This window comes from Lepidochelys olivacea (genome assembly GCF_965140295.1).
Source record: "Lepidochelys olivacea isolate rLepOli2 genome assembly, chromosome: 24".
NCBI lineage: Eukaryota > Metazoa > Chordata > Testudines > Cheloniidae > Lepidochelys > Lepidochelys olivacea.
The window spans coordinates 7,799,687-7,815,212 of NC_140434.1; the positions used below are offsets into that span (position 1 = coordinate 7,799,687).

General features: G+C 55.9%; 1 protein-coding gene across 1 annotated transcript; it reads left to right on the top strand.

Moving 5' to 3' along the window:
• Positions 1–2,011: 2,011 nt before the first annotated feature.
• Positions 2,012–13,868, top strand: ANXA9 (annexin A9). The gene is made up of 13 exons (XM_084613567.1): positions 2,012–2,053; positions 3,460–3,560; positions 4,342–4,438; positions 4,532–4,626; positions 5,518–5,631; positions 7,423–7,513; positions 8,279–8,358; positions 8,757–8,816; positions 9,343–9,436; positions 10,324–10,419; positions 11,566–11,624; positions 11,944–12,066; positions 12,437–13,868. Exons 2-13 carry the CDS (start codon positions 3,486–3,488, stop codon positions 12,497–12,499), a joined length of 1,047 nt encoding a protein of 348 aa, XP_084469693.1. The 5' UTR covers positions 2,012–2,053; positions 3,460–3,485; the 3' UTR covers positions 12,500–13,868.
• Positions 13,869–15,526: the final 1,658 nt, after the last annotated feature.

Genomic DNA, 15,526 nt, shown 5'->3' on the forward strand with positions numbered 1-15,526 from the left:
CTGGCTCTGGAGCGACACGCTGGACAGGTTTTTCTTTGCACTTCTCGTCAGCAGCTCCATGCCCAATGACTGATCCCCGCCGGGGAGGGGCATCCCTCCAGTGCCCACTGTCCCAGCGGGTCCTGGCTGGCGGTGGATGTCACGTCAAGCTGGGGACTGCGCAATACAATGCAGCCAGTGTCCGGAAAAATCCGGGTGCTGGGAGGATGGACAGGCTGTATGTGTGGGTTGCCATGGCTGCTTCTGGGTGGGTTAGGGGGCGGAGGGTTGTTTATATGCCCCCGCTTGTCCCCACGCCTGCACAGGAGGGTGTTTATTTGGGAGTGGGACAGATGATACACGCCCACCAGTTGTGTGGACCTCAGCCGATCAGATTTCTTTAGTCCTGGCCACTCCCTGCATCAGCCGAGCACACACACTGGTCGGGTCATAGTGTGCACTGATCCGGACTCTGACTAGTGCGGCTTGGGGTAAGTGCAGCCTTGTCAGGTCTGTCTCAGTCTCTGAGAAATCCAGCTCTTCTGCTGGCCAGCTGAGCTGCAAACAAGGAGAGTCAGGACCCCTGGGTTCCTTTCCTGGGTCTAGGAGGGGAGTAAAGTCTAGTGGTTAGAGCAGGGGGCGGGGCGCGGGGGTCAGGACGCCTAGGTTCCCTTCTCAGCTCTGGAAGGAGAGTGTGTTCCAGTGGTGAGGGCAGGGGACTGGGAGTCAGGACTCCTGCGATCTAGTCTCAGTTCCCCCCGACTCCCACCATGGCCGTGGCCCACTCACTTTCCCCCTCCGCGCCCCAGTTCCCCCATCTGTGGAATGAGGATGATGCTAATTAACAGGGGTGGATCCACAGCTGGTGATCAAGAGCATGTCCAGTACCTAGATCTCAATGGGGATTAGCTGGACAGACACATACATCTGCCGGCTTCCCACAGCGTGGATTAATTAATTAATAATCATTCTTAGCATTTCTATGGGGAGCTTAACTTCAATTAGTGCTTGAGATGCTGTGGGGAGATGGAGCCCCAATAACTGGCTAGGCTGCCTTACACTTTAGGGGGACTCCTGCTTTTTATGGCTGCCACCCCCAGGGCTTCAGACCAGTAAGGGATCCCTGAGTCCCAATGGGGCTGCAGGGAACAGGGAGAGGAGTACAAAGTGGGGGAGGAGCACTGGGCACGGAGAAGACGGAGCGCATGCCGCCCCCCCAATGCCGCAATCCCCAGGGCAACACTCCCCCGTGCGTGCTGTGAAAGGCTCTCCCATGCAAGGCTCCCCAGTGTACACCCCCCACCCCGTGCACCAGACTCCCTGCAGACCAGATTAGAATCTCAGCTCCCTGCTCGCAATAGACTAACTGAGTTAGTTCTGCCTGGCAGCTCGCTGGGCCGTGGTCACGAGCAAGCGCAGCCGGGAGGTGGAGGCGGGAGCCAGAGAAGGAAGCCATCTCCGGGCCCGGGGCAAAGGCTCCAGCTCCGTGCTAAAGGCCAGGCTGGGAGAGGCAACCTGCAAAAGGCTCCGGGCATCTTGAACTGTCTTTCCTCCCAAGATGTTTGAGTTCAAAAGCAACCCAGAGCCTCGAAACAGCTCAAATAAAAGCCCCCCGTGGCGCTCGCTTCCCCTTGGCGCCTGTCCAAGGCATAGGCTCTTCCAGCCTGTGTCACGGCCTGCGCCCTCCCATCCCCCAGCCTGGTGCGGTTTGAGAAAGAGGGGCTGGGGACGGGGACTGGAAAGCAAGAGGTTTGGGGAGGCTGTTGTGGAAAGTCTCTGGCTGCACTGACGAGCTGGTTGGATCTCCAGACAAAGCAGTCTCGCCTCACTCCAGACATGAGGCCTGGATTGCTAGCACGGGCCTCCTTAATTTCGCCCCTTTGGAGGTTGCTTGTAAAGCCCCATCTGCAATGAACAAATTCCCTTCAAAGGCCACCACCCCCGTCTGCCTGATGGCCAGCGCTCTGGGCTGACACGCCAGGGCCCTCCGCCGCTCAAAGCGGGAGCTGTGATGAATTGGGCGAAAGCACCAACGCTCTGTGGCTGCAGCTGTCACCACTCGCACCCTCCGCAGGTCAGCACAGAGAAGGACCCAGAACACACACTCATCGGTTAGGCTGGCAAAACTGGCTTCAGCAATGGATCCACGCTTTTTAGCTCAGGGAAAATCTCCCTGCAGGGAAGTGTGTCTAAGGGCAGATGTGTTCCAGCTGCAGACATGTGCAGGCCAGGTCCCCAGCTGTTGTCAATGAGCAGTGCTATGCTGAAATCAATGGAGCTCCAGACAATGACCGAGCTGTAGGACTCTGAACATTGGTGTGCCGGGCGCTGCCCAGACACAGAGCGACCGAGATCGGGGCCCCGTCGCGCCGGGCGCTGCCCAGACACAGAGCGACCGAGATCGGGGCCCCGTCGCGCCGGGCGCTGCCCAGACACAGAGCGACCGAGATCGGGGCCCCGTCGCGCCGGGCGCTGCCCAGACACAGAGCGACCGAGATCGGGGCCCCGTCGCGCCGGGCGCTGCCCAGACACAGAGCGACCGAGATCGGGGCCCCGTCGCGCCGGGCGCTGCCCAGACACAGAGCGACCGAGATCGGGGCCCCGTCGTGCCGGGCGCTGCCCAGACACAGAGCGACCGAGATCGGGACCCCGTCGTGCCGGGCGCTGCCCAGACACACCTGAAAGACAGTCCCCTGCAGGGTGCACAGACGTTTTGGGGAGCCTGAGACAAAATACGAAACAGAGGCTCCCCACCCTTCCAAAAATATTATCCCTGGGGGAAGGCCCTAGACTCGCCCAGCAGCGGTGGCTCCTGTCCCACATGGCTGAGCCTGGCTCCCCACTCTGGGCATTGCAACCTAGTGCATGGGGTTGCAGCACCACTCCAGTTAGGGGGCCCTCTCAAATGGGAGGTCCAGGGCAAAGGGCCCCTTTTGCTCCCCCAGGCAGCCCTGAGTAGGTCACAGTCTAAATAGAGTAGGCAGCTAAGGATGGAAGGGGAAACTGAGGCACAGAACAGCCGCCAAGAGTCTTACAGCAGATAGTGGAATAGAACCCAGGTGTCCTGTCTCCCATGTGGCTCTCTGGCCAGTGCCTTACTCACTGTGGGTACACTTAATCCCCTTCAGGGCAGTGCCGGGGGACACACCCCATGAGCAGGGGCACTATGCAGGGGAAGTTTGCTCTGCTGCTGCCCAAGCTGCGTGGATAAGGCAGCCTACATGGCTCCCAATTCCACCCCTGTGAGTTTGCACCTACCCCGCGGATCTCCGTCCTCCATCCCCGAGGGCCGCCAAAGGAGCAGGGCGCGTGCAGGAGGCCTGGACCGGGGCAGGGAACCAGCCCGCATACCTGAATCGGATTGGGCTTGAGGAAATCAGGCCTGTGACTGGGCCTGTTGATGGTGGCTGTTTTGGGATGCTGGGGGGATGGTTAAGTCTCCCTGTGGGGGCCTCACCCCCGCCTCTCTCTGCCTTTCAGAGCTGTCCAAAGACAAAGACAACGCCATGCTCCTGGGGGACGGGATGGACAGATGCTCCCTCGCCCATGAGATTCTCAGCCAGCTGCCCCTGGCCCAGCAGGTGACTGGTGCCAAGGAGCGTGGGAGGAGGGGGGCACCATGGGCATCCCTGCCCGGGGCATTGTGGGCATGGGTGGAAGGGTGTTTTGGGGCGTCTCTGCAGGCATCATGGGTATTTTAAGGATGTTCTTGGGCACCATGGTGAGCGTTTCACCCTAGCAAGTGGGGAGTGGTGAGCACTGTGAGAGGGTGATTTGGGTTTCCATTGGGTTAACCCCAGTGATAGCCAGTAGCATGGAGACCCACAGGTATGCCCCACTAACATCAAGTAGCAGAAAGTCCCACAGGTTACCCTCAATAATGGCAGAAGTCCCACAAGTTAATCCTAGTAATACCCAATGACAGTGAGTTCCAATAATATCCAGTATGAGGGATCCCACAGGTTAAATCATTTCCAGTAGCAGTGAATTCCATGAGTTAACTCTGATAATGATATCCAGTGGCAGGGAGTTCCACATGCTACCCTCAGTAATAGCCCACTGCAGTGAGTCCCACAGATTAACCCCAGTACTATCCAATGGCAGTGGGTCCCACAGGTTAAACTGAGTAATATCCAGTCGCAGGGAGTCCCATGAATTAACTTCAATAATAACCCGGGGCAGTGAGGTCCCACGAGCTAATCATGTTAATATCTAGCAGCAGTGAATCCCCTGGGTTAACCCCACCAATAGCGAGTGACAGGGAGTCCCGCAGGCTCACCTCAACAATATCACACAGCAACAAGTTCCATATATGAATTTCAGTAACCACTACTTGCTTAACCGTCTCCACTCTTGCCATAGACAGCAGCCTGGGGGACCCTGGGCACCATCAAACCCTACCTGGGCTTTGACGTGGAGAGTGACGTGCAGCACCTCACAGAGGCCATCGTGGGCAATGGTAACGTGATCCCACTGTGGAGGGGGTGGGGGAGGGGATCCCAGCACCCAGCTGAATGGGTTCACACCCAGCTTCCCTGCCCGCTTGCTACAGGCGCTGACCATGGGGCCATCCTGGACGTGCTGACCAATCGGACCAGCGCCCAGAGGCAGCAGATCACCAAGGTGTTCCAGGCCCTCACCAAGCAGGTGATGGGAAGGGCCCAGGGGGTGGGGGGCACTGGGCTGGGCTCTCAGCAGCAGCGATGCTGTCTGCTTGGGGCCCATTTCAGGCACTGGAGTCTGGCTGCCCTGCAGAGAGATGCCGTAGTGCACAAGATGGGGCCGTGTGCCGGGCGTTTGGCAACGCACCAGCCATGCGGAAGACAGGGCAGCCACTCAGTGGGCTCCTTTCTGTGTCCCCATGCTCTTTTGGGTTCAACCCCCACCCGGTCATATTAATAACCCAACACATCCTGGTTGCCGCTACGCTGCACAGTGGGCCACTGAGATCCTGACTGTGACTGTTCTGATCCTCCTATGGCCATAGCCCAGGCCCCAGCACTTGCGCCAACAGAGAATCCCCATTAGCTGTGGGCAGTATAGGGCTTATGCCACATTGCCGAATCTCTCCACTAGGGGGCAGCGGTGCATCCACAGACACTGGCCGCCTCATTACAACCTTTTCCCTTTCTCTAGAGGCTTCCATCTGAAACTCTGTGCAAATAATATTTATTAACCCTTGCAGCTCCCCTGTATGGGAGCCCTTATTCTCGCCACTTAACAAATGGGGAAACTGAGGCTGTGCTGAGGTTACACAGCGAGTCAGTGGCAGAACCGTGAATACAGCCTAGGAATCCTGACTTGCTGCCTCTTGCTCTACCCACTGGACCACACCCTCCCAGAACCCAGGAGTCCTGCCTTGTTTCATGCTCCAACTGCTAGACCAGCCCACTTGGGGTGACCATTCACAGGGCCCTGAGGAAGGGAGCTGCCATGGGGTCCCCCAAATGCATGAAGCCTCCTGTCTCAGGGGAGTTGGGGCCTGGAGCTAGGCCACTGCTTGGCCCCAGCTCTGACCACTCCTGGGCTCTCTTCCAGGACCTGCTGAAATCCATGGAAGCGGCTCTGTCTGGGAACCTGGAGCGGGTCATCGTGGGGCTGCTGAAGCCACCGGCTCAGTACGATGCTCACGAGCTGAGGGCAGCCATGCAGGTACGGCCTGGGGACACAGCACCCCTTTGGGAGGCCAGTGGGGTGCACGCGGCCTATCAGCCCTGCTCCCGACTCTGCGCATGGCCGCGTCCAGCAGTGAGGGGCCCGCCAGAGAGACTACAAACACAGGTGGAAAATACCCAGAGGAAATTTAACAAATTCATCTGGTCAGTGGGAGGGGTTCAAGAGCAGGAAGGGTTGAAGAGGGGGCAGTGAGTGAGGGGCTTGCAAAGGGGATATAGCAGCAGAAAAACTCAAACGGATTTTGGACTGGCCAAGTCAAGGTTGGGATGTGATATTATCATATACAATATGTATTGTGTTTGTCAGGGTTCCTTCCCCACTCTGAACTCTAGGGTACAGATGTGGGGACCCACATGAAAGACTTCCTAAGCTTATTCTTACCTAGCTTAGGTTAAAACTTCCCCAAGGTACAAACTTTACCTTGTCCTTGAACCGTATGCTGCCACCACCAAGCGTGTTAAACAAAGAACAGGGAAAGAGCCCACTTGGAGACGTCTTCCCCCAAAATATCCCCCCAAGCCCTACACACCTCCTTTCCTGGGGAGGCTTGAGAATAATATCCTAACCAATTGGTTACAAAATCATCAAAAACCCAAACCCCTGGATCTTGGAACAATGGAAAAATCAGTCAGGTTCTTAAAAGAAGGGTTTTATTAAAAAAAGAAAGGTAAAAATCATCTCTGTAAAATCAGGATGGAAAATACTTTACAGGGTATTCAGATTCAAAACACAGAGGCTCCCCCTCTGGGCAAAACCTTAAAGTTACAGAAAACAGGAATAAACCTCCCTCTTAACACAGGGGAAATTCACATAAAACAAAAGATAAACTAATCCGCCTTGCCTGGCTTACCTATGCTGGTTGCAATATTGGAGACTTGGATTAGGATGGGTTGGAGAAGATGGATTTCTGTCTGGCCTCTCTCAGTCCCAAGAGAGAACAACACATAAACAAAGGTTTCAGAGTAGCAGCCGTGTTAGTCTGTATCCGCAAAAAGAAAAGGAGTACTTGTGGCACCTTAGAGACTAACCAATTTATTTGAGCATAAGCTTTCGTGGGCTACAGCTCACTTCATTGGATAAACAAAGAGCACAAACAAAACCCTCCCCTCCACCCCCCACCAAGATTTGAAAGTAACTTGTCTCCTTATTGGTCCTTTGGGTCAGGTGCCAGCCAGGTTAGCTGAGCTTCTTAACCCTTTACAGGTAACAGGATGTTGCCTCTGGCCAGGAGGGTTTTTATAGCACTGTATACAGAAAGGTGGTTACCCTTCCCTTTATATTTATGACAGTGGTAGAGGCCCCATGGTGCCAGGCGCTGCATAGACACAGACAGTCCCTGCCCCAAGCAGCTCACAGTCAGAACAGACCAGACGAAGAGTTGGAGAGGAAAGTGAGGCACTGTGAGGGGACAGGACTTGCCCAAGCTCACCCAGCTGGTCCGTGGGCATAGAACCCAGGTGTCCTGCCACTCTGGGGTGACACCTTGGAGGGAGGTCCGAGAAGAGCAGCACAAACAAGGAGGATGGCAGGAGCTGTACAGAGAGGTTAGAAGGGGGACGTGATAACAGGCGTCAAATGCCGTCCACGTCCCGAGGACTAGCTTGCCATAAAGCAGCATCACTGCCCATCCCCGCTCCTGGCTCAATGCTTCCCCTTTGGGCTGGCCCTCTCCACCCCCTATTCCAGTGAAGCCAGCAGTGGGCTTGTCCTCATCCCATGGCCATGCCAGCCACTCCTGTACCCGCTCTGTGCCCTTTGCTTTCTCAGGGCATGGGCACTGACGAAGATGCTTTGACCGAAATTCTCTCCACTCGATCCAACCAGCAGCTCAGAGAAATCCTGGCCTTTTACCAGCAAGGTAAAAGTGGGGGCGGGGAAGGCCAGGGGCTGTGAGGGGAGCCCCAGTTTAGTGCTGTCTGAGCCCTGGAGGAAGGGCCCTGCTACCCTGAGGACATTTGGATCCGTGTGTCTCTACAGCCAGCTGGGATTCCTTTTTCAATAAAAACGGGCCGGGGGGGGGGGGAGGGAATCATTTTGTCATCTATCAGTCAGGCTCCTTGCTTGAACTACATCTCCCATGATGCACCACACTCTCCCCTTTTCGTGAGGAAGGTGGTGCATCATGGGAATCACTGGCCATGATGCATCATGGGAAATGTAGTCCAGCCAGGGAGCCTAGCCCAAGAGAGGAAAATGGGGAGCATGAGGCACTGCAATAGCATTTCCTAATTGAAAGAGTTCAATTTTGGGGCATTCTGCTTTTCAATGAAAAATGAAACTTTTCTGTGGGGGAGTAGATATGTGTTGCGATTTTGTGTTTTTTAGTCAAAACCCCAATTTTCTGTCAAAAAACAGTTTCAATGAAAAATTTTGGACCAGTCCTATGTGGTCGCACATTAGGGTCGCTTTCTGTCCCCCCACCCCAAGGCTAGAGTATATATACAGGCTTCGGCAGCTAGCCTAGCAGGGGTGCTCCTTTAACTCAAGCAGAAGAGGTTGCTGCTTTTAAATCCAGGGGTCTCTTGGTTTGATCCCTGCATATATTCTAGCTGGCGGCCGTGTTACCCATGCAAGCCCACTGAGCTGAATTCCCCTTTAACCAGGGTGGTTTCTCTATCTCCAGATTTTAAAGCAGACCCTGAGAAGGACATAGCCTTGGAAACCAGCGGTTGGTTCAAGGAAATTCTCCTGGTGCTAGCAAAGGTAAAACTTTGTTTGGTTCCTTTTCTGCATGACCTGAATGGGCACGTACACTGGGGACCACTGCTCAGCTGCAGGAACCAGCAGAGCAAGGGTGGGGGGCCGAGCACGCACCCACCTGCTTTACCATCTCCAGCACTCCCTTCCCTCAGCATTTGTGGGCATCATGGTACATACAGCTACTGGGAAACAGACAAGCTTCCACCCCACTTGAGACCCAGCTTTGTTTCTGTTAATTACCAGACAGCCACTCTCTGCCTCCTCCACGCAGCCTACCCAAGGGTCCTCTAGTGGCTGAATATTGTAACTGCGAGCGGACATCCTGTTAGGTGGGTTGTGGGGCGAGGGACTCCAGCTCTGACCACGTCACAAATCCATCTCTCCGGCCTTCTACCCTGCAGGGGAAGCGTGAGCGCGACACCGGGATCATCGACTATGCCCTGATACAGCAGGATGCCGAGGTGAACCTGGGGATGTGCTCAAGTGGGGGGGGGGTGAGTTGTTGAAATCCTCCTGCTGGACTGATTGGGGGGAGTTCCATGCCTCCCGGGGTCCCCAGGGATCCATGCTCAGAGAGAGGCATTGGGATGGGGTCCTTTGGGATGGCGTCAGCCTCCTGAGGCCAAGGAGCCGTGGCAGCAGTCAGTACTGCACCTTGCTGTACACCGGCCACAGGCCACAGTAGTGACACGATTGGCACCAATGGGCGGCTGCCCCCTGCCCATTGCACCTGTTCGTCCCCGTGCTTCTGGATCACGTGCCCCTTGCCTGCCTCAGGTCTGAGCTTCCCCAGCGAAGCCAAGCTCAGTGCACCTTTGCTCAGAGCTGCCTGGTTATGGCTCTGGAATAGATGCCCCCGGTCCCATCTTGCTGCATCCCCCAACCCAGAACACAGTGGGCTTAATTCCAGGCTAATGGGGAAGCCCTCTGGGGGGGAGTCACTTCTCGCAGCACCCACAGCCCATCACCACTCTCCTCCTCTTCCAGGCTCTTGCAGACCCAGGAGCCAGCAGTGAGGGGGCCGGTGAGAGGACATGGATAAGCATCTTCACGCAGCGAAGCCCTGAGCATCTCAGCAGAGGCAAGGCCCAGATGCCCTGCTGCAGGAACCTGGCGTCACTCACAGCTGGGAGCTGGCACAGGGAGTCGGGGCATTTCTCTCTCTGTGTCCATGTGGCCCGACCCAGGGGTACCCTGGAAATTTTGTCCACGGGCTGCCCCACCCCCTTGCAGGCACTCGCCACTAGTCCTGCAGGGACATGGCCTCCTGGAAGCAGGGTGCGGCTGGGCAGGGCCCTGGGGGGAAGCCCTGGTACAGGAACCGGCCCCATAGCAGCAGGGGAGAAGGGGCAGTGGCCACCTCACTGTCCACTCAGGTTTGGACCTGCAGCCCCTCTGTCATGACAAGGGTGCTGGTCGGGCCAAGTCTGAGTGAGTGGTGTCATGATCTGACACATGGGGGTTCTATGCTGCTTAGGTCTCACCCATGGTCAGTGGGGTGGCCAGCACTGCACCCCCTTACCACTGCCATGGGGCTGGCTTCTGCACCCCGGCTCCCCATCGGGGGGCTGCCCGGCCTCCAGCGGCCCATTTCCCCTCTGCTCTGCCCCCAGGACTCGTTCAGCAACAGCCTGGAGACCTGCACAAGCATGGGAAGCTGCAGTGGGTACCCGCCCGGGGGAGCCGGCCAGGACGGGGGTGGCAGGCGCACACCATGTGAAAAATGTCTGCAGGCATCCTGGCCCCAGGGTAGATGGTGTCATGCGGGCAACGCTGTATTTCACCAGTGTCGCTTGTTTTGCTCGGCAGGGCAGGAGTGAACCCTACCCTAAGAGTGCAGTGTGGCAGGTCTGCGCAGCGTGTCCCTGCCCCAGGAGCGCTTTGCTGGTACGGCGCCCCGGGACAGCCCCCCGGCAAAGCACGCCACGTGCAGGCCAGGACTAACTCTCCCCTTTCCAACTCTGGTAGTGTTCAGTCAGTACCGGAAATCCCACGGGCTGGAGGTGGAGGAGACCATCTGCAAGCGCTTCCGGGGAGATGGCCAGATGGCCATGCTGGCCCTAGGTAAGCACTAACCTGGGCTGCAGTTGGGTCTGGGTCCCCTGAACCTGGGAGCGCCATCAGCCAAGTGCAGTTCAGAGGCAGAAGGGCCCAGGGGTTAGTGTGCCAACTGGGGGGTTGTGCTCTGCTAGGGACTCCCAGGGTGACCTTGGACCAGTCGCTCCATGCCTCAGTTTCCCATGGGGACCGTGGCATTTACCTGCCTCACAGCAGGTTGGATCAATCCGCTAAAGCCTGGGAAGTGCTCAGGGATGGCGGCCGGAGAGGTAGAAGAGAATATTTAGTGGGAGTCACTATTGCAGATTCCCTGTTTTCTGATGGCGTCATCCACGGGTGAGGGCCCCATTTATAAAGGGCTAATCCCTGGCGAATGGACGGGGGATGCACGGTGCAGACATGAGTAGTGGGTGGTGGGCGTGGCTTTGCGGCCATCAGAAGAAGGGAGCATAGATGGTTCTAAGGACCCCATTTGACTTCGTCTAGAGCACCCGATTGATTCACATAGGTTATACGTTCTGTGGGACAGGGACTGGATTTGTACAGTGCCTAGCGCAATGGGGGCCTGGGCCAAGCTACTCATTTATTTATTAACTCGTTATAAACAGACCCTGCAGCATCAAGTGAGAGCCAGGCTTTGGGCTCCACTCAAGGCCTCGAAGAACACGAGCATGCGCAGGGCAGTGGGCACGAAGGGTTCTGGGCTCGATAGGTGACTCGGGGCTGGCACCGAGCTGCCTGGCCTTGAGGGACAAGATGGGCGATCGCTGCCCCTGGGGCACCAGGACAAATGCCACCTCCTTGCTAAGGAGCATTGCCATCCGCTGGCCTCTCTGTGCAGCGAGTGCGGTGGGTCTCAGCGCAGTTCCTAGCAAGCCGGCGTTTGCCTGGCAGACGCCAACTGCAGCATTGTCTCTAGCGAGCCCCTCGGGCTGGCAGCCCCCCCTGAGTGGCTGAGCACCGAAGAGGTTATGGGGGTGGAACCGCCTGCCCCGTCAGCTATGGGAGAATCCCCAGGAGGTGTGTACAGTACAGGGCTTATGACACTGAGTGGAGCAGTTCTGATTCCATCCATCAAAGTGCAGTGGTGCCCCGTGCATGCCAGCCAGCATGTGCCATGGCTTGAACCCTGGGCCTCCCCTCTCATTTCAGCCTCGGCGTGCAGGAACACCCCGCGCTACTTTGCCGAGAAGCTGCACTATGCCATGAAGGTGAGTCGCCTTCAACCCGTGCCAGTGAATCGGCGGTGTATGGGCCCAGCGGCCTTTTGGGGCAGCCCGGCAGTGATGTTCGGGCTGCAGGGGGTTCTGTGCATGCCGCATGGGTCAGGCAGGACCTTTAGCCATCGGGAGGGGGCCAATGCTGCATTAGTCTGCTTGCAGGGGGCAGTTACTGGGCTGTAGAAACCAATGGGGATACAGTGACCCCTACCACCAGAACTTGGGGCTCCACTTCCCATCTATCGGCGGCTGAAATTTCTCCATCTCCCAGCCTGAGCGGGCACCTCCTCTCTCCTCCCCTCCCCCACAGGGCCCCGGCACCGATGACAAAGTCCTGATCCGTGTCCTGGTCTCCCGCAGTGAAACCGACCTGCTGAGCATTCGCTCCGAGTTCAAGAAGTGCCATGGGAAGTCTCTGTACTCCTGTCTCCAGGTCAGCCTGCTGCGCCCGCCCGGGGGCAGAGACAGAGACAGAACCAACACCAGCATGCCCTAGAACCCGGGGGCATAGAGCCGCCAGGCCAAGCACCCCCCCGTGGTCCTGACTCCCACATTCCCTGCTCTACCCACTAGACCCCACTTTCCTCCCAGCACCAGGATTAGAACCCAGGAGTCCTGGCTCCCAGCCCCTTGCCTAGTGAGAGCAAGACCGGACCCTGCTCCTTGGAGTCAGGCATAGAATCTGGGCCCTCCACCACCAACTTTCCTGTCCTACCCACTAGACTGCGCTGCTTTCTTCCAGTGTTTGCTGTAAAGGTTTAGGTTGGGAAATGTCTCATTGCTCTCTCCTTTCCTTGCTCCAGGTGGAGACGAGAGGCGATTACCAGGCAGCCCTGCTAGCCTTGTGCAGGGCGGAAGACCTATAGGGCAGCTGCCAGCTTCGGAGAAACCCGCTGAGCCCATTGGCCTGCAGAAAACGGTGGGGAACAGTGCACCAGGGAGGGAGGGAAGCATGAGTCCGCCCAGTGGCATCGGGTTCATTCCTTTTATCACGTTCACTCATTTTATCATGGAAACAGCCATGAGCCGCACTCAGCAGGGTGCATCTACGCTGCAACCGGGGTATGTGATCGCATCCCCGAGCCTTGAATAACAAGAGCAGGGATGGGGGGCTGCCCGGGCAAGCCCTGCCCTCCCAGAATTCTGGGTATTTAGTTGAGCGGCCTCCGCTCATGCAGTGTTTCAACAGGTGCGCGCATCACTGCTGTTGTTGGAGCGAGCTGGCTAGATCCCCGCTGCATGCTCTGCAATCACACTTCCCCAGGGCAGGGCAGACCATTTTTAAATCAAGGTTGGAGGTTTTGCTAAACGTTCTGCCCTAGGAATTGTTTCAGGGCAGGTCTCTGGCCTGCACAATCCAGGAGGTCAGTCTAGATGATCACAATGGTCCCTTCTGGCCTTGGACTCTAGAAATACCAGGACCTGCAGCCGTCCCGGAACTGAGAAATCAGGAGTGCTGCCAATTCTTGCGATGTTCTTGAAGTCCCAGCTCCAGGAGTCATGTGATTCTGGGGGAACGTTAGCTTGCATTTTCAAAAAAGGCTTCGTCCACATGGGAAAGTTTTCCAGTATGTTGTTTTTAAACTGATATAGTTATACTGGTATAACCTCCTCCATGGACACGCCTATCCTGGTGCAAGAGGGCCATTTAGCTACGTCACTTGGGAAAGGGTTTAAGTGAAATCCAATACACACCCCCGTCCTACTGAAATAAGAGGGGCCACACCCGGGGTTACCCCAGTATTTCTCTCTCTGGCTAATTATAATACCTAGCTCTGATATTGTGCTTTTGTTCAGCAGAGTGCAAAGTGTTTTCTAACAGAGGGCAGTGTTCCTATCCCAATTTTACAACTGAGGCACAGAGCAGGCGGTGACTTGCCCAAGGTCACCCAGCAGGCCAGAGCTGCCATGTCCTCCCAGTCCAGCACTCCAGCTACTAAAACACTGCTGTGTAGACACACTCTCAATTTTTAGCCCTTGGGCTGGTGGAAAGAAGCTTGAGAATGTGACCTCAGGGCAACCCTCAAGGTTCAGAAACCGGGAGCTGGGGAACAGGGAGCCAGACTCCAAATTTATTATTTTTCAACAATCTCATGATTCTTCAGCCATGCTTGTGATATTTGCAGGCCTGATACCTGGTGTTTGATCCCTTGACTTTGGCAACAGAGAGTCAGGAAAATTGGTTTTGGCTCCGGCTTGGCCACTGTTAAAATTTCGACCTTCATAACTGTCAATCAGGAGGTGATTTTTTTTAACCAGTATAGTCAGACCAATGGGTCAAATCGCACTGTGTATACCAGTATAAAAGTACCTTATACTGGTACGGCTGATTCCCCTTCCCCTATAGAACCAGCTATGCTGGCATAATGCACCTCTCTCCTCATATAACTGCATCCCCACTAGGGCCATGCCTACCCTGTAGATCAATGGCTCTCAACTTTTCCAGACGACTGTACCCCTTTCAGGAGTCTGATTTGTCTTGTGTACCTTCACTTTTGCTTACAAAACCAGACATAAAAATACAGTTCTGGAAGTTCTCTGCATAGCGCTGGTTGAGAACCACTGCTATAGCCTTCTGCCAGCATCTAGCTGAGATCTAAACAGCTGAGAGCTGCCCCTTTAAGGCCAGGGCTACCCCGACCTCGGCTGGTATAGCTATGGCAGCCAGTAGCATCATCCCCGAGCTACAGTGTTATACCCCCACCGTAGACACAGTTATACGAGCGTTGCTCGTTTTGCTGGGCGGGGCCAGTAAAAGTGCGGTTTTGCCAGTGTAAGCTGCGTCCGCACTAAGCGTGCTTTGCTGTTCTATCACTGTAGTGTAGGGTCAAGCAGGGCCCTGGCTGCAGTGGGGGTTGGCTGCTTTAATTATACCAGGCTGTCGTTCAAAGTGGCACAACTTTCTAGCAGAGACACTTGTGCCTATCTGGCCCCACTCACGGTGGTGTGGACTCAGAGTGCCTCGGAGGCAGGGCCGTGCTGTTATCCCCCTCGCGTGGATGGGGAGCCGGCGCTCACAAAAGTGACGAGATTGGCCCAAGGCCATGCGGGGAGGCTGGGGGTTCTGGTAGGACTGAATGCTGCTAGAATCGAGCACTCGCCATGTTCGTTTCCTGGAAAGAAGCCGATGGGAGGCCCTGCGGCTCTGCTGAACTGAATCACTCCGCCAAAATGAAACACGCATCATTTAAAAAAATAAATGATGAAACCCTTGGTTATGGAAAGAATGAAGCAACCGTCCCCTTTAATTTTCTCAGCCCAGAGGTGGCATGGTGCAGGGTGACCAAGGATCCAGTGGTGGAGTCAGGAAGAGAACCCAGGAGTCCTGACTCCCAGGCCTTCTCCTCACCCCACGTCCCTCCCCAGAGCTGGAAACGCAACCCAGGTGTCCTGCCTCCCAGGGGTCAGTTGCTCAGTGACACCTAAAATGGTCCACTGTTGCTGCAGTACCATGTATTGTTTTTAGGCAGGTCCTACATAAACAGCGACTTTTTAAATTCACCCTTTGCTGGCAACGGAGACTAACGAGAGAAGCAGCGGCTCCCGCAGGGTGACTGACAGGCTGGCAAAGGGGGCCTCAGAAAAGTTAGAAGAAAGAAACACAAATTGGATTCCTGGCTCACTGCTCAAATCATGTCAGTTTCCCACACCGATGCAGTCATAAATATGAAAGGAAGGGTAACCACCTTTCTGTATACAGTGCTATAAAATCCCTCCTGGCCAGAGGCAACATCCTGTTACCTGTAAAGGTTAAGAAGCTCAGGTAACCTGGTTGGCACCTGACCCAAAGTGACCAATGAGGGGACAAGATACTTTCAAATCTGGAGCAGGTGGGGGGGGGAAGGCTTTTGTCTGTCTGTGTGATACCTTTGCAGGGAACAGATCAAGGATGC

Coding starts and splice junctions, on each gene's coding strand:
- ANXA9 (XM_084613567.1), top strand. CDS start 3,486: ATGCTCCTGGGGGACGGGATGGACAGATGCTCCCTCGCCCATGAGATT. Junction 8,359..8,756: donor TTCTCCTGGTGCTAGCAAAG/GTAAAACTTTGT, acceptor TCTACCCTGCAG/GGGAAGCGTGAGCGCGACAC. Junction 10,420..11,565: donor GATGGCCATGCTGGCCCTAG/GTAAGCACTAAC, acceptor CTCTCATTTCAG/CCTCGGCGTGCAGGAACACC.